At 45.1% G+C, this 22,651-nt stretch overlaps 1 protein-coding gene across 1 annotated transcript in view; it reads right to left on the bottom strand.

Moving 5' to 3' along the window:
• Positions 1-22,651, bottom strand: part of prdm16 (PR domain containing 16) — a 90,657-nt gene that overhangs the window by 3,326 nt on the left and 64,680 nt on the right. The window contains 2 exon segments of the mRNA XM_078238520.1: positions 3,574-3,754; positions 6,785-7,012. Coding sequence (XP_078094646.1) covers positions 3,574-3,754; positions 6,785-7,012 — 409 coding nt within the window.

Here is a 22,651-nt window from a genome sequence, read left to right as displayed (position 1 = left end):
TCCTCTGTCGCAGTGTGTATTGTATTCCTCTGTCGCAGTGTGTATTGTATTCCTCTGTCACAGTGCGTGTTGTATTCCTCTGTCACAGTGTGTGTTGTATTCCTGAGTCACAGTGTGTGTTGTATTCCCCTGTGACAGTGCGTGCTGTATTCCTCTGTCACAGTGTGTGTTGTATTCTTCTGTCACAGTGCGTGTTGTACTCCTCTGTCACAGTGCATGTTGTATTCCTCTGTTACAATGTGTGTTGTACTCCTCTGTCACAGTGTGTTGTACTCCTCTGTCGCAGTGTGTTGTATTCCTCTGTCGCAGTGTGTTGTATTCCTCTGTCACAGTGTGTGTTGCATTCCTCTGTCGCAGTGAGTGTTGTGTTCCTCTGTCGCAGTGTGTGTTGTATTCCTCTGTCACAGTGTATTGTATTCCACTGTCACAGTGCGTGTTGTATTCCTCTCACAGAGTGTGTTGTACTCCTCTGTCACAGAGTGTGTTGTACTCCTCTGTCGCAGTGTGTGCCGTATTCGTCTGTCACAGTGTGTTGTATTCCTCTGTCACAGTGTGTGTTCTATTCCTCTGTCAGTGTGTGTTGCGCTCCTCTGTCACAGTGCATGTTGTATTCCTCTGTCGCAGTGCGTGTTGTATTGCTCTGTCGCAGTGTGTATTGTATTCCTCTGCCACAGTGTGTGTTCTGTTCCTCTGTCACAGTGCATGTTGTATTCCTCTGTCACAGTGTGTGTTGCATTCCTCTGTCACAGTGCGTGTTGCATTCCTCAGTCACAGTGCGTATTGGATTCCTCTGTCACAGTGTGTGTTGTATTCCTCTGACACAGTGTGTATTGTGTTCCTCTGTCACGGTGTGTGTTGTACTCCTCTGTCAGTGTGTTGCATTCCTCTGTCACAGTGCGTGTTGCATTCCTCTGTCACAGTGTGTGTTGTATTCCTGTCACAGTGTGTGTTGTATTCCTCTGTCACAGTGCGTGTTGTATTCCTCTGACACAGTGTGTATTGTGTTCCTCTGTCACAGTGTGTGTCGTATTCCTCTGTCACAGTGCGTGTTGTATTCCTCTGTCACAGTGTGTGTTGTATTCCTCTGTCACAGTGTGTATTGTATTCCTCTGCAACAGTGTGTATTGTATTCCTCTGTCACAGTGTGTATTGTATTCCTCTGTCACAGTGTGTATTGTATTCCTCTGTCGCAGTGTGTATTGTATTCCTCTGTCACAGTGTGTATCGTATTCCTCTGTCACAGTGGGTATTGTATTCCTCTGCAACAATGCATATTGTATTCCTCTGTCACAGTGCGTGTTTTATTCCTGTCGCAGTGCGTGTTGTATTCCTCTGTCACGGTGCGTATTGTATTCCTTTGTCACAGTGTGAATTGTATTCCTCTGCAACAGTGTGTATTGTATTCCTCTGTCACAGTGTGTATTGTATTCCTCTGTCACAGTGTGTATTGTATTCCTCTGTCGCAATGTGTATTGTATTCCTCTGTCACAGTGTGTATCGTATTCCTCTGTCACAGTGGGTATTGTATTCCTCTGCAACAATGCATATTGTATTCCTCTGTCACAGTGCGTGTTTTATTCCTGTCGCAGTGCGTGTTGTATTCCTCTGTCACAGTGCGTATTGTATTCCTCTGTCACAGTGTGTATTGTATTCCTCGGTCACAGTGCGTGTTGTATTCCTCTGTCACAGTGCGTGTTGTATTCCTCTGTCACAGTGTGTGTTGTATTCCTCTGTCACAGTGCGTGTTGTATTCCTCTGTCACAGTGTGTGTTGTATTCCTCTGTCACAGTGCGTGTTGTATTCCTCTGTCACAGTGTGTATTGTATTCCTCTGTCGCAGTGCATGTTGATGGGAAACCTGCTGGGGGTATAAGTGCTGAGAAAGATTTTTTAGAGATTCCATGGTGTTTTAGGCAAGTTGAGTGAGTGAACAAATACATGGCAGAAGCAGTATAATGTGGATAAATGTGAAGTTATCCACTTCGGATGGAGAAGCAGAATGATAGAGTATTACTTAAATGGTGATAGATTTGGAAAGTTGATGTACAAAGGGACCTTGGTGTTCCAGTACGCCAGTTATTGAAAGCAAACATGCAGATGCAGCAAAAAGTTAGGAAGGTGAATAGTATGTTGGCCTTCATTGCAAGTGGACCTGGATACAAGAACAAGAATGTCTTTCCACATCTGTGTCGGTCTTGCTGTGACCACACCCAGAATATTGTGTGCACTTTTGATCCCGTTGTCTAAAAAAGGATTCACTTGCCACAGAGGCTGGGATGGCAGGATTATCAGATGAGGAGAGATTGGGTCGAATGGGCCTGTATTCACTGGAATTAAGGAAAAACAGAAGGGACCAAATTGAAACATATAAAATTCTAACCGGGCTTAGCAGACTGGATGAAGGAATGTTGTTTCCTCTGGCTGGGGTGTCTGGAACAAGGAGTCACAGTCTCAGTGATATGGGGTAGGCCATTAGGACTGAGATGAGGAGAAATTTCTTCACTCAGTGGGTGTGAACCTGTGGAATTTTCTACCATGGAAGGTTGTGGAGGCCATGTCACTAAATATTTTAAAGAAAGAAACATAGATTTCTAGACTCTAAAGACACCAAGGGGTATGGGGAGAGCATGGGGAGTGTGGCGTTGAGATAGCGGATCAGGTATGATCATATTGAATGGCGGACCAAGCCCGAAGGGCCTATTTCTGCTACTATTTTTGTATGTTACAGTATATGTTGTACTCCTCTGTTACAATGTATGTTACATTAGTCCTCTATCACAGCGTATGTTTTATTCCTCTGTCACAGTGTGTGTTCTATTACGGTATGCACTGTAATGTCGCAGTGTATGTCATATTCCTTTGTCACATTGTACTGTTCCATCATTGTTTAAATTGTATTTCTTTCCCAGTGGATAACATACAGGTAGTTCAAGAGTTTGGCAACTACACTGTAAAAGTTGACAAAACTACACAGTTCTACTGTAGATACTTTCACCTCTGAATGGCAAAGACCTTGGAGTCAGGAACTACCAAATTGAGATTACTCTATAATTTGCATCAGATCAGCTGTCTGTTACCCTCAGAAGACTCCATTAGTGAACACAAAAGATATTTATTCATAAGAATGTAAAGCAGCCACTGGCTCCCAAATTCTCTGTTTACCTCGGAGCCTCTCTCACCATTGGGTGATTCTGATTGGCCACTCAGGCCATGTGACCATTACTCTGCTGTGTTGCCCTCAAAGGAACAATCATCACAATATCCTTCCTGACTTTCATTTCGATTGAAGTTACAGGAAATTAAAATCAGGACAGATATGTAACAGATAGGAATCAATATCATCCATTTTACTCCAACACACAAAGTCAAAATGATCCCCAGTGTCTAATGTTGACGTTGGCCGCAGGATGTGAAATTACGTTCATGAAATCAAACTTTTAATCAGGATTGATTCAGGTCCAGGTCAGGAAAATGGTAGGTGTGTGTATGCTGTGAAGACTGGGGTTTGTGGAATAAACATAGTAAAACAGGTTACTTATCACTCAGAGTGTGTTTCTGTTGTAGAGTACCATACCTGAGTTTTAGCCTGCCTGTACAGTGTCTCTTTTATTGCTTCGGAGTCTAAGGAGGAATTAAAGACTGCGGCCTCTTTCACCTCGTACTGCTCCTCTGCTGCCTTACGCAGGTCCAGCCCCTTTGTGAAATTCGCTATCTGGTCCAAGGCCAGCAGCCCAGCTTCATCCTCAGCAATACACCTGTGCCAACGATCAGGGGGAGGGGAAAGGTGACCCCATGTTAGCCCTTCTGACCTTACACAACTCAGCTAATCAGAGTCAGCACTGCTGGCTCAATCTTTGCATGCACATGCAAGGGTTGCACAGCACAAACCACATACACGGCAGTGACAACAGAAGTGGGTGCAGTGAATGGTGTTACCCAAGCATGATCAGATGGGGGTGTTTATAGCATGATGACACACAGGTGAAGAAAACACCAAAAAGAGCGTCTTTACTGTTGCTGGTTCATTTTAAATCACTAATTCCCATGAAGATTATACAAAATGTTTTATCTGTGGCTCTGTATGGAGTGTGACTTTGATAGAATTTCTATCACGTCTTTAGTTCATCATTATTTTATGATCAGGTAGGTGTGTAAGGAGTCTTTGCTTTCAGGATGTGAGTGATGTTGGCCATTTTTACCTTTGGCTACCATTTTAACATGTTTGCAAAATAAAATAATTAGGCTTTTACAGATTTGGACTTTTCTATGACTGGGTCCATTGGGTTACTGGCTAATTGAGCTGACTGCACTGTGATCAGCTGCACTTGTAGTTTGAGTGATGGAAATTTAATTTTTAAAATATCTTTCAAATACGAGTAACTGCATCCATTGGCTTTTCATATTATGAGACTGATGTATTTTTAAAAATTCATTCATGGGACATAGGTGTCGCTGACTGGTCAGCATTTATTGCTCACCGCTACTTGCTGCTGTGGCTCTGGATTCACATGTAGGCCAGACCAGGCAAGCACGGTAGATTTCCTTCTCTAAAGGACACTAGTGGACCAAATGGGGTTTTCTGACAATCGACAATGGTTTCATGGTCATCAGTAGATTCTTAATTCCAGATTTTTTTTATTGAATTCAAATTCCACCATCTGCCGTGACGGGATTCAAACCCCAGTCCCCATATCATTAGCTGAGTTTCTGGATTAATAGTCTAGCGTAAGCACTAGGTCATCGCCTCCCCGTATTATGATCAGGTATCTTAGAAACAAGTGCTGAGGGCTTTGGTTCACTGGGATTCAGGGCAGAATTTAAAGGAGCTCTCACCTGCCAGCTGAAGAACAGCAGGAACCCCTCCTAACTTCTGTAGGTGAAGGCCTGCTTAAATGGCATCATTCATCGTTGGGCCTTCCCCTGGGTTAAGGACCCCAGGGGTGGAAATTTCACCCCGAGAGTTGCCATCCAATCAGAGGCTGGCAGCTCTCCATTGTTGTCAGCGCCACTGAGAGTGGTGGTAGGTGCCAGTATTGCACCACCAGAGATCTAGGATCAATGAGGGTTCCCAGACCAATGTTGAGTGAGGGTGGGATTGTGGATGTGGGGTGAGGGTTGCAGGAGAGGGAGGGAACTGGCTTTCACTGGGAATCCCACCTCCTGAAGCTGGGTCCTTTGATAAGGCACTGAGTGCATTTGAAGGAGGGAGCTCTCCGGAAGCCCACAAGACAATTTGACAGGGTATACTTTTCAGGCTTCCTGTATGGCAATTCCCCACAAGTGGGCAATGATAAGGTCCCTAAGTGGGCATTAATTGCTGACTTAAGGGCCTCAATTAAGTCCAGGCAGGAAGGTTATCTACGAGCCTTCCCACCTCAGACTTAATTGTGCAGAGGTAGGAGGTGGGAAAGTACCCACCCCGCCACTCCCTGCCCGATTAGATGCCCCCCCTCCCACCCTAGCACTCCTGCCCCCCCTTTCTAAACTTGTCAGTGGAATGGCATTAAATTCCGCTTTCTGTACTTGGGACTGAAATAGGCTGTAAAATGTATGTTAGGCTGGATCTTTCACTCCAATCTCTGATAATGCTATTACGGTGAATGGCAGCTCACATACTGAACACTGGCTGTGTGATTCAGTTATAACATGGCAATATGCCAAAAACAAGGTTTATATCTCTTATGCAGCAGAAAGCAGATCAAAACTGTTTGGTTAAATTGGATTTCAAGTAGACAATTATCTGAATGAAATGCTGCAGAATTCAAAGTCTATTTTCAGCAAAATTGGGAACAAACTGCAAAGGCAATTGTGATTGCATCAGTCCCCCATCACCTCTGGAGTACAGAATCCCCATGATGCCACTCTTGGTACTTAATCTTTAAGACAAAGTTGTGACAGGCCAATTTAAATCTGTAGGGTTGATGGCATAAAATGGAGTCCACAGAGGATACAGTCTGTAGATCCAATTTAACTATATATATGTCACCATTTTGATGTGCTTGGCTTGAAATCCCCTGCAATAACTTCTGGTGCACAGAATACCTCAATTTGAGAGAATGCTGCCACTTTCCTGTGTGTGCTGGTGAAGACTGGAGGAAATTTAAGATAAGATGACATCGTGCTAGAAAATGGAACATTCCTGCCACTTTTGTCATCCTGTATCAGCATCGAGTACTCCTAAGTTAGGACAGCACAAGCCAAAGGCACACCAAAGGTCCTTTAGTCCATCACCACTACCACACCACCCAGCCCCCAACCCAAAACTTGCTTCAATTTGAAGAGCACAAGACAGAAAAAAGGATTGGGATTTAACTAGATTTACATTTGGATGTGATATCACTCTGACAAGTGTATTTAACATCAAGACATGGTTGACATATTTAATTCTGTATATGCCTCACCATGGGTATCGAAAGTACCGGAAATAAAGTTCAGACAAGTGTTCATTAAAGGTTAATGTCAGCTCCCTGAAGACCTTTACTGTCCCATAGAACAGTGAATTACCTCAATGGGTTAAGCACAGTGCAAATGGGCTCGCTGCAGTCTGTACCATTTCGAGAGGTTTACAATACAAACGGTAATATGGAATTGGCCAGTGTAATTTCAGATTCAGACACTTTTCTTCTTAAGGAAACAGAACCAGCATAGTATGAGACCACTCCACCACCTTGTGGACCTCTCAACCCACACCTGTTAAACCAAACGTTCTTGGGGAAGGTGGCATGCTTTCAATATGAAGATATGAAGAAGAAGATATGAAGAAAAAATATATGAATTTCACAAACCTGTGGGTCTGCTCATAGCCCAGGGTGAGTGGAGCAGGCCGTTCCTCTTCATTTTCTCTGAACTGGGCTCTGGCGTCAATCTTGGGTGAAACTGGGTCATCCTGGGATTTTTCTGTCATGCTCTCGTCCTCCTCTTCATCTTCCTCCTCCAGTTCCTCCTCTTCATCCTCGTCATCTGCCTCTTCTGCTTTTTGATTGGTCAGTGGATGGTCTGGTTCCTGGTGGCTACTTTGCGCCTCATGCCTGAAATAGGAACACAGCACATAAAAAAAACGGTTCGAGGGATTGGACACGAGTAGATGGGATTATCCTATTTCATCATTTACTTTCTGCTCAGTGTACAGCAGCATCCCTACACTGTGGTGGAATCTGGAAAAGTTAACAACATCTGTTTCTGTCTGCTTCGGGGGAGAATTGTGTCATTCCATAGGTTAACATGCTCGCCTTTTACTTCTGAAATCTGCAGTCCAATGCAGCCCAGGCTGATAGGATGAAGATTGTCTCCCTCTGGTGGTTGCAAGGCTCCAATCTCAATATGTGGTCGATCAAGACAGCAGCTGCTTGTAATGGTTCTGCTGTTGCCATTTGCAGCTCCTTTTGTTTCTTTAATTGTCTTGTTACCTTGCTTTGCACCATCGTTATTTTTATCATTTAATCTCTACTGGCATCCACCAAATAACAGACCTTCCAGTTTGTTCTTTCTTCCTCTCTGCCTTTGCACTGCTTAAAAACTGGGACATTGCTAACCTTTCCCAATTCTTATGAAAGATCAGTGGCCCGAAATATAAACTCTGCTTCTCTCTCCATAGCTGCTGCCTGACCTGCTGAGTGTTTTCAGCATTCCCCTAATTGTTTAGATTTCCACAATATTTTGTTTGTGTATAACACAAGACTTGTTTAGCACTGAAGTATCAGCATCAGTTAGCTGGTAAGAGATACTCCTTTGATGTTGGGTCTAAGGCACAGTATTAGGTCTGGGATGAGGGCTTTGATCTCCTGTTTGCTAAGTTATACCTGAGATGAGGTGAAGGTGCCGGCGTTGGACTGGGGTGGGCACACTAAGAAGTCTCACAACACCAGGTTAAAGTCCAACAGGTTTATTTGACCAAGTTCCACATGCATAAGGATGGCTTCAACCGGGATCTTAGGTTCATGTCAGACTATTTATAAGCCCCACCATACTGCCTGGGTTTTCAAAATCCTACAAACTGTCCTGGCTTGAGACAATTCACACCTCTTTAACCTGTGATTATCCCTCTCTCCACTTACACTGCTCATTCCTGTAAAGACTTGATTACCCGTAAAGACTCGTATTCCAACCGTTCTTCACATTCCAATCTGTAATTATCTTGCAATTGTATCTTTGCCTATATATGTTGTGTTTGTGGACTAACCTCCATTCACCTGATGAAGGAGCGGTGTTCCGAAAGCTCGTGATTCCAAATAAACCTGTTGGACTTTAACCTGGTGTTGTGAGACTTCTTACTATACCTGAGATGGGAATATTTGACTCCCTAAATTAGGAAAATATTCCTAACAAACTTTGCTCCACCTGTCAAGCACAAAATTCACCAAAAATAAACAAGGAAACTAAGTCCAGCACTGTATGATTTCCCAATATGAGGGATCATCAGGCTAAATACCAACTTCTTCACTTTGACCCCAGTTTTTCTCCTCCTAGTCTGAAGGTGCTACCTGACTTTGGATGCTAGTAGCTTTCTAGTCTCTCACCCCAATGGCCACTTCCTTAAGTGGGCCTGGATAGCTGTTGGTTTGCTATTCAACCATGGATTGGCATCACCACCAAGTCAAATCTGATCTCCACTTGAGCACAATTTTAATTGGAGGTTATTGAGTAATGATTAGAGGTGGGAACACTGGATTATATTTCAACTTTCTAGTCCAGGGAATGCTGAGGGTTATTGAAGTATTTCCAGTTTATCATAGATCAGGGCTAATGCCTATGTCCAGTCAATATGACTTATAGCTATATAGCAATGTATTGTGCTATATTGCAATGTAGCAATCTAGCTTGGCAAAATATTTACCAACAGAACTATGCTACCTCTCCACTATCTAAAAAACACAAGTCAAATTGTGATGGAATGCTCTCCTGGATGAGTGCAGTCGCAACACTGAAGAAACTCAACACAATCCAGGACAAAGCAATCGCTTAATTGGCAGCCCATTCGCTACTTTAAACATTTCCTTCCTCTATCACTGATGCACTATGGCTGCAGTGTGCATTAACCTCAGAATGCACTGCAACAACTTGCTAAGGCTTGTTTGACAGCACCTCCCAAACCCACAATCTCCACCACCTGGCACAAGGGCAGCAGGTGCATGGGAACACCATCATTTCCAGGTCGCAGAAGTCACACATTATCCCAATCCACATTTCCACTGTTGCTGCATCAAGATCCTGGAACTCCCTACCTAATAGCACCGTGGGAGTACATTCCCCACTCGGACTGTAGTGGATCAAGTGAAGGCCGACTGTCACCTTCTCTTGGGGAAGCATGATGGGAAGTAAATGCTGACCTCACTAATGGCACACGTCATGAGAATGAATGAAAAAAAAAGCCCACCTTGATTGATCAAACAATCTTTGGGCTAGAGAAGGGAGCAATAAACAGATGGAACATATTTATAATTCAACTGTCGTTAAGGTAGGCTGATGGTTGAATGATTATTAAGATGCTAAAGAAATCAGTAAACAAGTAGAATTGACTGATGTTTAACTACCGGTGGGTAAGAAAGGGGGATCAGTAAACAAGAAGAAGCAGTATTTCATGCTGATTTGGGCTTTTTGCATGGGTCAGCTTTGCACTCGCCTACTTCTTTGGGATGTGGTTGGATCTCTTTCTAACCCTGCTGAGTAAACAAAAAAATTTAGTCAAACCACAAATAACTCGGAGCATTAACTGGTATCTTTCACTTGGGTGATATTTTATATGATTGAGCTCGGTCTAAGGAGCAGGGTTGTATCCCAGATGCTGGGGCAGCAAGACTATGTGCAGAGAAAAAAAGGTACATTGTAGTTCGAAGTGACTGCAGCTTAATACATATACCAGATGAGTGGTTAGACAAGGCAGGAGTTTCTTTATTTGGACTGTATCGACTGGCAAAAGCCACTCAAACATTTTGACTCATTGCTCTTTCCCACTACTCCCCCAAATCCCTGTGGAGGTCAGGGATTTATGAGTAGGCCTTTATTCACACTTGGCGTTCGTATTCTGGTTTAAAATGCCTCGACTGCAAAAGGGAAAGCTACCTCGGCAAGCTCTCTCAAGAGTGGTGGACAACCACTGAATCCAATACGGGCATAACCCTTCCAACTTTGCTGGTGTCCTTTCCTCTGTAACCAACACCCAAGGGTTAGAGTACCTTCTGGGTTCATGTTTCAAGCCATTCAATGTATATTCACGCCACAGAGCAACATTTACAGTGAATTCAATTACTTCTCAAAAAAAAATTCTATATCTGTACAAGTAATTGAGGCAAATCTTAATCTTGTCAATTAACCAAATCTCCCCATTTGGAGCAGACTTCAACATTTGAGCCAACATGATGCAGAAAGAGGTTATAATTGGCAATGTAAGGTTCCAGTTGAAGTATCATAAAGCACTAGCTCTGGAACAAAGCTTGCAGGGTAGAAATTCAATGGTGCCAGGTTTCAGAACATGAATACGTCAATCCAGGTCTGCCCCCACCTCCTCCCCGCACCCCCCCCTCAGCCCTGCCCCCACCTCCTCCCCGCACCCCCCTCAACCCTGCCCCCACCTCCTCCCCGCACCCCCCTCAGTCCTGCCCCCACCTCCTCCCTGCACCCCCCTCAACCCTGCCCCCACCGCCTCCCCGCACCCTCCTCAGTCCTTTACCCCCCTGCACCCTAATCAAATGGCCTGAAATTGGTTTCTCATTGAATTACATAGGTAAATTACGTCATCTCCGCAGACAGCTTGCCCTCCTGCAGAATCAAGTTTTAGGCCTCATGGTTAAGTGCCCTCAGTGGGGATGGGGAGGAAGATGAGCTGTCAGGACCAGCTCTAATTCGGAACACTGAAGAGTTTAAAAAACTTCTGGTCCTTCTGCCTCCACATTAATACTTTTAAAAAGATTGGTGATGGTCATATGCTCAGCCATATGCGTGGCAGCAGAATTTAAGCACAGCAACTCAATTTCCCAGAGAGCTTTTACAGCAGTCTTCGGCCTATCATTGACAAATAGAAGAGGCCTAATACATGTTTTAGGTGGCTACCCGGAATGGCTAAAAAGTGGCTGATTCACTGCTGGATGAGCCAGGTGTGGTTGGGGGCAGAATTAAGATTCCCGAGTTGCAATGCCTGTTTTACGCCTGTAATTTCTAGGTCTGTGTTTCCCAAAGCATGCAGAACTCCATGGAAACAGCAGCATTTCTGCTTGATCAGTATATGGGCCAATTCAACTGTCACAACCGCACCCCACGCCCCCAACACACACATATAAGTCATGAAAACCAGTTTTTATGTAACGTGATTTGCAACTTTATTTAAAAAATACAGGAAAGTAATGTTCCAGTTTCTGAATGGATGGTGTAGTAGTTGGGCCCTTTAAGGCATCATAGGGTCAGGTGACCCAATCATCCAATGGGGAATGAGTGTAGGGATCTCGGGGTAAAGCATGAACTTTTGCAGCCGGATTGATCTTGGAGCTGAGAACATCGATTGTAGCTCCCTATATCTAGTTTTAAATAGTAATAAACCCGTTATTGTTTGTTACCTAACCGGTGGTCATTAATTATTGCATTTACTACAGATGGAACTGTATAATGTCCGCTCGCCACCCTATTCCCATTGATTTGCAGCCACTACATCTTTCAGAGGCTGCTTGGTGTGCCAAAATGTTTCCAGAATGGAAGTTTCACAAAATGGAAATACAATTGTAACTGTCCTGCGATGAAGTAGTGTGCACTGTCAATGGTCAAAATCAATGATTAATAAACCAACCGCCAGCCGCAGTTAAAAGCTCATGTCACGCAAGGTTCAACTTATGTATGTTTCCATGGAGATGTACAGCTAAAACAAAGGTGTGCATTTATTTAGATCTTACCCTGTCTGAATCTACAACAGCACCTGGCTTTTACATTCTGCCATCACAAACACTGGCTTTCTCACACCTCGGGTAAAAATACTTCTTCATTCATTGCTGCTCAATATTATTCCTCTGCACAAGTTTATTGGACATTGCAGGAAAGAACTGAATATGGAGAAATCTCTCTCTTCTGTCGAAAGAGCCCACCAAAAGTGATGTGCTGCCAGAGAACAGAGCTCCATTTACAACACACGTGCTACGCATTCAGTTTTTTTGTACAAATAAACCTGATCCCAAGACAGGTCCAAGGGAAAAAAAAATCAAAACTTTCTCCAAAGACAGGAATGCAGTTTGTGACCACTCGATTCCATTTCAATCCAGATTAAATAAATCGCGAGCCAAATAAGCTTTCAATTAAAATATATGTAAAGCTCGACCCAGATTGATACTGAATGTCGAGACTCCATGTCAATTCATCTTCATACATCAACTAAGTGTTTGCATTAAGCCACTTCATCATTTTTTTTTCTGTGGAGAGAAATACACTGGGACACTTCCCTATGGGGTCAATCATACCAGGTCTCTGAAGCACTCAGTTTTCTAGAAACTAGGTCCCAATTAGAATTTCCCGTATATCCTTAAGGAAATGCCATCATAATTGTATTTTATTCCACAAAGAAAATACCGGGTTGTCCTAGTCTTTCCTTCTAATTAGTAAAGACCTCTCAGACAAAGTGACAGATCCGCTGATATTCCTTCTCTCCTTTTCTTTTTTTTACAGCCTCCTCAAGGGTTGTTAAATGCAGGAGGTTGAGTGAGAGTGACGTTTAATCACAATGCTAACAGAGATCTGGTCTGCTTTGGGCCCTAAGAAAAGCAAACAGTGGATAATGCTGGTCGGTCCTGATTTCAGATAGAACAACATTCCCCTTCATTTTCCTTTTTTTAAGCAACTCTGTTCTTTCATCTGTTGAGTTAGCGGCATGGGTGTCAGGGGACCTGCGTCTGCTCCAGCCAGGCTACCTTGTCTTGTAGCAGGAAAAGGGTCATTTGCTCTGTCGTCTGGGGACAAAGGGGGAAGCGGAGAGGGGAAGAGGGGGGGGGGGGGGCACGCTGGGTAATTAGCACAGACCTGATTCAGCTGCCTCCAAACAGAAACAGCTCTGAACTCCTAAAGTGAATTCCCTAAGCTGAGCAACTTAACAGTAAACTTCTTAACTTCTGCAAACCAATTGTTCACTTACTAAGCAAACTTTTAACACTTAAGAAACTAGAAGACTTTTCAGCCATGTGTTACAGCATGAATCAAGAAATCTGTCTGAAATTCCATGCTGTTTTAAATTCAGCGCCACCAAATTGAGGTAGCACAGAAAATCCTCATGACATGATACCTGTTTAAAATTCACCTTTCGGATGTGGGCAAAGCTGTCCTTATTATTGTCATTCCAATTGTATACACTGTGTGATTTGCCAGGCCACTTAAGGGGGCAGTTAAGAGTCAACCACATTGGTATGGGACTGAGCAACACAGAGGCCAAACTGGGTGAGCACAGCAGATCTCCTGTCCTCAAGAACTTTAGTGAACCAGTTAGTTTTGTAATGACCATCCAACAGCTTTGTGGTCACCTTATTGATTAGAGATTCATTTACAGATTTTTTAAATGGAGCTAAAATGTTCAAACTGCCATTCATATGGGTTATCAATCCAAGGCTCTGGAATAATAGTCCAGCAATATAACCACTATGCCGTCGTGTTATACAATACTATTTGGTGTATGTCATGTGAACTGGACAGAAATGGGTCATTCAGAAAGAAGTGCAAATTAGGGAAATGATCATCTATATGGAAGGCGGAATTGTCTTCTTTAGTATGCATGGATCATCATGCCCAGTTTATGAGTGTGTGCACGAACATTGCAAGTGTTCAATTGTGTGTGTAGCATTCTAAAAATCCAATGTTGGAAAACAGTTATGTGTCCGGTTTTCAATTACAGTTCTTGAAAATTATATCCTAAAAGTAGGTGGTCAGTTTAAAACTGACAAATTCAGTTGCTGAAGGATTCTGCAAGAGTTGGAAGATGTCTTTCTGAGCATATAATATGTAAGTGTTGGCCTGACTCAGTGCTAGAACTCTAGCCTCTGAGTCAGGGGGTTGTGAGTCCAATTCCTGCTTCAGAGACATGAGATTAACATTAATTAACATTACTAGGAAATTAGAAGCCTTTTACTTTTTATACGTCCATAAACTGAGGAGTGTGGCCAATTAGGGACCAAAAAGGGGATTTATGCATGAATTCAGGGGACAGGGCTGAGATACTAAATGAGTACTTAGCCTGAACCAAGAAAGAAGATGCAGCTCAAACCACAGTGAATGAAGAGATTGTTGAGGCACTGAGCGTAGTAGAAATTGACAAAGAGTGGGTGTTGGATATACTGGCTGTGCTTCAAGTCAATAAATCATCAAGGCTGAATGAGATCATCCAAAGATACTTGAGAAGGACAGGTGGGAATTGCAGAGGCACTGGCCATAATCTTCCAAAGCCTCTTTAGATATAGGATTGGTGCCAAAGGACTGAAAAATTGAAAATTTAACATCTTTGTTCAAAACAAGATGCAAACATGAGTCCAGCAACCAGAGGCCAGTCAGTTTAACCTCAGTGATCAGAAAGCTTTTGGAAACAATAATTCAGGGCAAAATAAACAGTCACTTGGCCAGATATGGATTAATTAAGAAAAGTCATCACAGATTTGCTAAGGAAAGATCATGTTCAACTAATTTGCATGAGTTTTTGATATGACTACCCCTATTCAAGAAAGCATGTAAGGGTAGTCTTAGAAATTACCGGCCACTTAACTGTGACATGAGTGATGGGTAAGGTTCTAGAAACAATAACCGGGAGAAAGAAAACAGTAGACACTTGGAGAGGTTTGTGTTAATTAAGAATAGCCAGGACGTAGTTGTAAAAGACAGATCATGCTTGACTAATCTAACTGAATTTTTTGATGAAGTAACAGAGGTTGATGAAGAGAATGCAGTGGATGTTGTCTATATGAATTTCAAGAAAGTCTTCAACAAAGTAACACATAAATGGCTGGTTTAAAAATTGAGGGCTCATGGAATTGGAAAGTCAGAGTCCAATTTGATAGAAAACTGGCTTAAGGACAGGAAATAGCAAGTTGAGGTAATTGGTTATTTTTCAGACCAGAGGATGGTAGACAATGGCATTCCGCAAGGGTTAGTGCTAGGACCACTGCTTTTTTTGCTACATACAACTGACTTGGATCTTGGAATACAGAGTAGAATGTCAAAATTTGCTGATGGTACCTAACTCCAAAGGGTGGCAAACAGTGAGGATGATACAAACTGCAGCATAACATAGGTAGGTGAGCAGAAAGGACAGGGAGCGGCAGATGGAATTTCATATTGAGGTGACGGATTTTGAAAGAAGAGTTGGGAATGGTAATATGGACATAATGGCACAGTACCAAAGAATGTGCAGGAACAGAAGGACCTGGGGTGTAAATGCAATGATCCTGATGGTGGCTACTCACAGTGAGAGAATGGTTAGCAAGGTGATGCGCGATTAATTCACTCGGGAGGCTAGGACGTACCCGGGAATAAAGGCTTTTATTCACAACAAGAATAGAGCATACTGCTTAACAATACTATCCCAGACTAAGGGCCACTAGGAAGTAGCAGTGACCTTTATACTCCTGTAAGAAGGCGGAGCCAAAGGGAGTGTACCACAGAACAATGCTAACAGGTGGAACACCCCAACCCTAACCCCAACAGTAACAAGAGTAACATATGTACAAGTACCCATAGTGGTAACCATCTATGGTTCACCACATTCACCCCTCCTTTAAAAACAAAGGCCGGTGGGGTAAGGAGACAATACGAACTGTCCATATGTTCACAAGTTCAGTCGTATCGGAGGTCCGCACCGTCTCTGCGACCTCCGCAGCACTGGCTCCAGTGCCGGTTCTGTTGACCGTGGTAACGACCCTCTCTCCGAGGTGGTGTCCAGTGACTCCTCCAGTTCCTCACACACCTGTGGACCTCGAGGTGGCGACAATCTCCTGGACTCAGGCAAGCTGTACACGGGAGTAAGTGGAGGTCCCGATGCTGCCCGCGCCGTGTCAGGAGGGGAGAGAATGGGCAAAGGAATCCTAACCAGGGGTGTGGGAGTGACGGGGGTTTCCAGGTCCCCTGCAGGCGCCAGATCTCTGATGGAGACCATGTCCTCTCGCCCGTCAGGATATGCCACAGAGGCATATTGAGGGTTGGCGTGGAGGAGATGGACCTGTTCAACCAAAGGGTCGGACTTGCGGGCCCTAACATGCCGCCGCAGGAGGACAGGTCCTGAGTACGTCAACCAAGACGGCAGTGAGGTCCCAGAGGAAGACTTCCTGGGGAAGGTAAACATCCGCTCATGTGGGGTAGCATTGGTTGCCGTACACAGGAGGGACCGGATTGAATGGAGCGCATCAGAAAGTGCCTCTTGCCAACGGGAGACTGGAAGACCCCTAGACCTTAACGCCAGTAAAACAGCCTTCCAGACTGTAGCGTTTTCTCTCTCGACCTGTCCGTTACCCCTGGGGTTGTAACTCGTAGTCCTACTTGAGGCAATTCCTTTAGAGAGCAGGTATTGCCTCAAGTCATCGCTCATAAACGATGAACCCCTATCACTGTGGATATAACTGGGGTAGCCGAACAGGGTAAAAAGACTCCGCAGGGCTTTGATGACCGTGGCAGAGGACATGTCAGAACAGGGGATGGCAAAGGGGAATCGGGAGTACTCGTCAACCACGTTGAGGAAATACACATTCCGATCTGTCGAAGGAAGGGGGCCCTTGAAATCGACACTCAGTCATTCAAAAGGGCGGGTGGCCTTAATGAGATGTGCCCTGTCAGGCCGGTAGAAGTGTGGCTTGCACTCTGCACATACCTGGCAGCTTCGAGTTATCGACCTGACATCCTCTATGGAGTAGGGAAGATTCCGGGCCTTTACAAAATGGAAGAGCCGAGTGATCCCCGGATGGCAGAGATCATTGTGGGGGGCCTGTAGCCGGTCCTCCTGCACACTGGCACATGTTCCACGCGACAGGGCATCTGAGGGCTCATTGTGCTTCCCCGGACAGTACATGATATCATAGTTGTAGGTGGAGAGTTCGATTCTCCACCTCAAGATTTTATCATTCTTAATTTTTCCCCTTAACGTGTTGTTGAACATGAAGGCCACGGACTGCTGGTCCGTGAGCAGGGTAAATCGTTTGCCAGCCAAATAATGGCGCCAATGCCGTACGGTCTCCACAATGGCCTGAGCCTCTTTTTCCACAGAGGAGTGCCGAATTTCAGGGCCTTGGAGGGTGCGAGAGAAAAAGGCGACGGGCCTGCCCGCCTGGTTAAGTGTGGCGGCCAGGGCGAAATCAGATGCATCACTCTCCACCTGAAAGGGGATGGACTCATCGACAGCGTGCATCGTGGCTTTCGCGATGTCGGCTTTTATCCCTTCAAAGGCTAGGCGAGCCTCTGCTGTCAGGGGAAAAGAGGTAGATTTTATGAGCGGACAGGCTTTGTCCGCGTAATTGGGGACCCACTGTGCATAGTACGAGAAGAAGCCTAAGCATCTTCTCAGTGCTTTGATGCTAGTGGGTGAGAAGTTCAAGGAGGGGACGCATACGGTCTGGATTGGGGCCGATGACCCCGTTTTCCACCACGTATCCGAGGATTGCTAGGCGGTGCTTGCTAAATACGCACTTCTCCCTGTTATAGGTCAGGTTCAGGAGTGACGCAGTGCGTAAAAACTTCTGGAGGTTGGCGTCGTGGTCCTGCTGGTCATGGCCGCAGATAGTGACGTTGTCCAGGTACGGGAAGGTAGCCCATAGCCCGTTTTGGTCCACCATTCGGTCCCTCTCACGGTGGAAGACCGAGACCCCATTAGTGACGCCGAAAAGAAGTGGTAGAGACGGCCATCCGCCTCAAAGGCCGTGTATTTGCGGTCCTCTGGGTGAGTGGGGAGCTGGTGGTAGGCTGACTTCAAGTCGATGGTGGAGAACACCCGGTACTGCGCAATCTGGTTGACCATGTCAGATATGCGCGGGAGAGGGTACGTGTCCAGCTGCGTGTACCTATTAATGGTCTGACTATAGTCTATGACCATCCGGGGCTGGTCTCCAGTCTTGACCACCATGACTTGTGCTCTCCACGGGCTAGTGCTAGGTTGAATGACCCCTTCCCTGAGGAGCCGCTGAACCTCAGATCGAATAAAAATCCGATCCTCAGTGCTGTAACGCCTGCTCTTAGTCGCGATGGGCTTGCAGCCTGGCACGAGATTTTCAAATAGGGAAGGCGGGGTAATTTTGAGTGTCGAGAGACTGCATGTGGAGCGCGCTGGACAATTTGGAGGCTGCTGTTCTCCCACTGAAAGTGGAGGGAGTGGCCCATCGTACTGCAGGGTCACACTCTTCAGGTGGACCATAAAGTCTAGCCCCAGGAGTACCGGAGCGCAAAGGTGCGGTAACACGAGGAGCCTGAAGTTCTCGTAAACTGTGTCCCGCACCGTTAAGGTTACCACACAGCTCCCAAGAACGATAACAGATCGGGACCTCGACGCCATGGAGATTGTCTGCCTGACAGATTGCACACGGAGAGCGCACCGTTTCACTGTATCTGGATGGATGAAACTCTCCGTGCTCCCGCTGTCAAACAGGCAATGTGTCAGGCGCCCATTTACCTCTATGTCCATCATGGACTTGTCGAGTCTGTGAGGCTTGGCCTGATCCAGGATGATTGACGCCACTGTTGGATCCCGAGTGTAACTGTAGGCTGCTGAGATAGCCGACGACGAGGACCCCTCCTGGTCTTCTGCGGCCGATGTTGACCAAAATGGCTGCGCCCACGAATCGCACGTGGTCGATGATGTTGAAAGCGGCGGCACCCGCAGGTCGCACGTGGCATGCATCGTCGATATAGGAAATGGCAGTGACCATGAATCGCACGTGGCTGAAGACATCGACGAGGCCGGAGATGAGGAGATGGATCCTGGGGAGTCACACGCAGCACTGCTAGGCTTGGAAGGGGTCTTTGCTCGGCACACTTTTGCACAGTGCCCTTTCTTCCCACAGGCGGAGCAAAACACCGTCCTGGCCGGACATCTCTGACGAGGGTGCTTCACCAATCCACAGAAATAGCACCGTGGGCCTCCAGGAGCTGCCGCAGCCGTCAGGTCTGAAGTTGAGAGCATTATCGCGCAGTTCCGAGGAGCCGCCGGGTACAGTTGAGGCGGTGGCTGTCCTTGCCACGATGTTCCCACGTTGTCGGTGGGGTAGGTTTCAAGACTTCTGGAGGCCGTTTCCATTGCATCGGCCAATTCTACCGTCTTAGCCAGGTCCAAGTTACCCTGCTCTAGCAGCCGCAGGTGAATATAGGATGAGCCGACTCCCGCCACGAATGCATCTCGGATCAGATCATTGGTGTATTGAGTAGCCGACACCTCCTTGCAATTGCAGGCTCTGGCTAGCTGTTGAAGTTCGGGCAGGTACTGTCCCGTCATTTCGCCGGGCTGCCGCCATCGAGTGGCTAATAGGTGACGAGCATGAATTTCGTTCGGCTGTTTATGGTACAGCTTCTTGAGTAATTCGATGGCCTCTTTGTAATCTTGGGAATCACGGATTGTTGCATCACCCTTGCGTGGAGGACCCGCAATCTGTCGGCGTTGGTCTGGACTGCTGTCGAGGCGTCGATGTAATCCTGGAAACACTTCAACCAATGGTCGAAAGTATTCGATACTCCCGCGGCACGCGGATTCAAGGTTAGCCGATCGGGTTTCAGCATCTGCTCCATTTTTCTTCTAACAAAATTTTCGGTATTTTGTTGTGAATAAAATTGATGCGCGATTAATTCACTCGGGAGGCTAGGACGTACCCGGGAATAAAGGCTTTTATTCACAACAAGAATAGAGCATACTGCTTAACAATACTATCCCAGACTAAGGGCCACTAGGAAGTAGCAGTGACCTTTATACTCCTGTAAGAAGGCGGAGCCAAAGGGAGTGTACCACAGAACAATGCTAACAGGTGGAACACCCCAACCCTAACCCCAACAGTAACGAGAGTAACATATGTACAAGTACCCATAGTGGTAACCATCTATGGTTCACCACACAAGGCATATGTGATCTTGGGATTCATAGATAGAGGCATTAATTGTGAACACAGTGAAACTGTGCTGAGCATTTATAAAGCTCTGGTTAGGCCCTAACTGGAGTACTTGGGGGGTGTGTCCAGTTTTAGTCTTACTTTTGAAAAGTTTTACTTTAGAAAAGGTGTGAGGGTCCTTGAGAGAGTACAGAAGAGACAGAGAAGAGAGATGTTAGTCATACGGCTGTGTTGGAAAAGCTGGGATTGTTCTTCTTGGAGCAAAGGAGATTGAGGGAAGATTTGATAAAAGTGTACAAAATTGTGGCAAGTTTAGATAAAACTGTTCCCATTAGCAGATCATACAAAGATGAGGTAATACAGAATTAAGACTTTGAGCAAGTGATGCAGGGGGAATGTGAGGAGGAGTTTTTTTTATGCAGAGCGGTAATGGCCTGTAACAGGCTGCTCACAAAATAGAAATGGAAACAATCGATGATTTCAAAAGGAAATTAAATTGGCACTTGAAGCTACTAAACTTGCAGATTTATGGGAATAGAGTGGGGGAGTGAGTCTGACTGGACTGCTCTGAAGAAAGCTGGCAGGGAGTTGATGGACCATTTGGCCTTCTTGTGTGTCGCAAATGAATCTATGGGGTAAATCTTAAGTAGGGCTCGCCAATTAATTCAGGCATTTTGGTCCAGTACAGATTGGAGATCCCAGCAAAGGAGCTCAATAAGCCAATGGGCTGGACAGACTGCCTGACACCCCACCCATTGCCCTTAAATTGGAGGACATGTCAGGGGTGGGCAGGAATACGGTGGGCCGGCTACCCACTTTATTTTATATAAAATTCACCCCTATGACTGTGATGGTTGACGAAGGTCCTGCAGTTGATATGGTGTATACGGGCTTCCAAAAGACATGTGATAATGTACCACATAACAGGCAATGCCAGCAAAGTTGAAGCCCATGGATTAAAAGGTACAATGACAACATGGATAGGAAATTAGCTAAATGACAGTAGAAAAAAGAGTAGTGGTTTTTCGGGATGGAGGAAGATATATAAAGGGGTTTCCTGTGGGTGGCCTTAAGATCACTGCCTCTCTTGATCTATATTAACGAGCTCGCCTTTGATGTAGAGAGTGTAATTTCAAAATTTGCAGATGACACAAAACTTGAAAATATTGTGAACTGTGACGAGGATAGTGATAAACTTCAACAGGGCTTAAACTGGTCAAACGGGCAGAAGTGGCAGTTGTAACAGATAAAATTTAATGCAGAGAAATGTGAATTGATTCATTGTAGGAAGAATTAGGAACGACAATGTAAACTAAAGGTGCAATTCTGAAAGGGATTCAGGAGCAGAGGGATCTGGGAGCTTTCATTGAAGGTGGCAGATCAGGCTGAGAAAGTGGTTAATAAAACATACAGGATCCAGGACTGTATAAATAAGGGGCATTGAGGATTTTTAAAAAATGATTCTTCTTTCCTTGACAATGCCAGCATTTGTTGCTCAAGCCTAAATGCTTTTGAGAAGAGGGTGATGAGTCACCTTCTTGATCCACTACAGATCATCTGGAGTAGTTACATTTAGCGTATTGTTAGAAATGGAAGGAAGTTGTGATGAGCCTGTGTAAAACACTTGTTCAGCCTCCACTGGAGTATTTTGTCCACTTCTGGGCACAACATTTTAAGAAGGATGTGAAGGCAATAGAGAGGATGCAGCAAAGATTTATGAGAATGGCTCCAAGGGTGAAAAAACTTCACCTATGCGGTATATTGGAGAAACTGGGCCTGTTTTCCCAATAGAAGAAAAGTTATTTGATAAAGATTTTCAAACTCGAGAATGCTCTGGAGAAACTGTTCCTGTTGGCAGAAAGGTCAAGAAACGGAGGAGGCTGATTTAAGGTGATTGGCAAATGAAGCAATGGTGACATGATGAAAAATGTTTTTATGCAGTGCATGGTTCGAATCCGGAATGCACTACCTGAGAGTGTGGTGGAGGTAGATTCAAAAGAGGCCTTCAAAAGGAAAGTGGATAATTATCTGAAGATAAATAATTTGCAGAGCTCAGGGAAAAGGTGAAAGAGTACAACTAGGTGAGTTTCTTTTCCAAAGAACCAGCAAAATTATGATGAGCTGAATGGTCTCCTTCTGTGCTGTAACAATCTTATGATTCTATGATAATCTAGGTGACACTCCAGTGCACTTCTGAAGAGTGATGCATTGTCAGAGGTGCTGCCTTTCTGATGAGACACTGGACTGAGGCCCTGTCTGTCCTCACACATGGATGTAAAAGGTCCTATGGCATATTCAAAGAAGAGCAAATAAGTTTTCTCCAGTGTCAATACTTTTGACTAAACAATTAAACTAAATCAAATTAACTGAGGGACAAATTAATAGGGGCATCCCCCAAAAAGGGAACTGCCCGAAACAAAAGACAAAGTAGAAAGGAAACTTAAAACATCAAACTAAAACGTGATTAAAGGGGTCGATAATACACCCTGGCCCCTGCACTGCCCAGTGGGCATGGAAGGCATCAGCAGTGCCCTCAAACACTGCATGTTCCCTCTCCAGGGACATCCGGCTGCGAATGTAGCCACGGTAGAGGGATAGACAATTGGGTTGGACGACTCCCTCGGTCACCTGCTG

This window comes from Mustelus asterias, chromosome 22 (genome assembly GCF_964213995.1).
Source record: "Mustelus asterias chromosome 22, sMusAst1.hap1.1, whole genome shotgun sequence".
Classification (NCBI taxonomy): domain Eukaryota; kingdom Metazoa; phylum Chordata; class Chondrichthyes; order Carcharhiniformes; family Triakidae; genus Mustelus; species Mustelus asterias.
The sequence above is the reverse complement of the archived record's forward strand: the minus strand, read 5'-3'. Positions and strand labels throughout refer to the sequence as shown.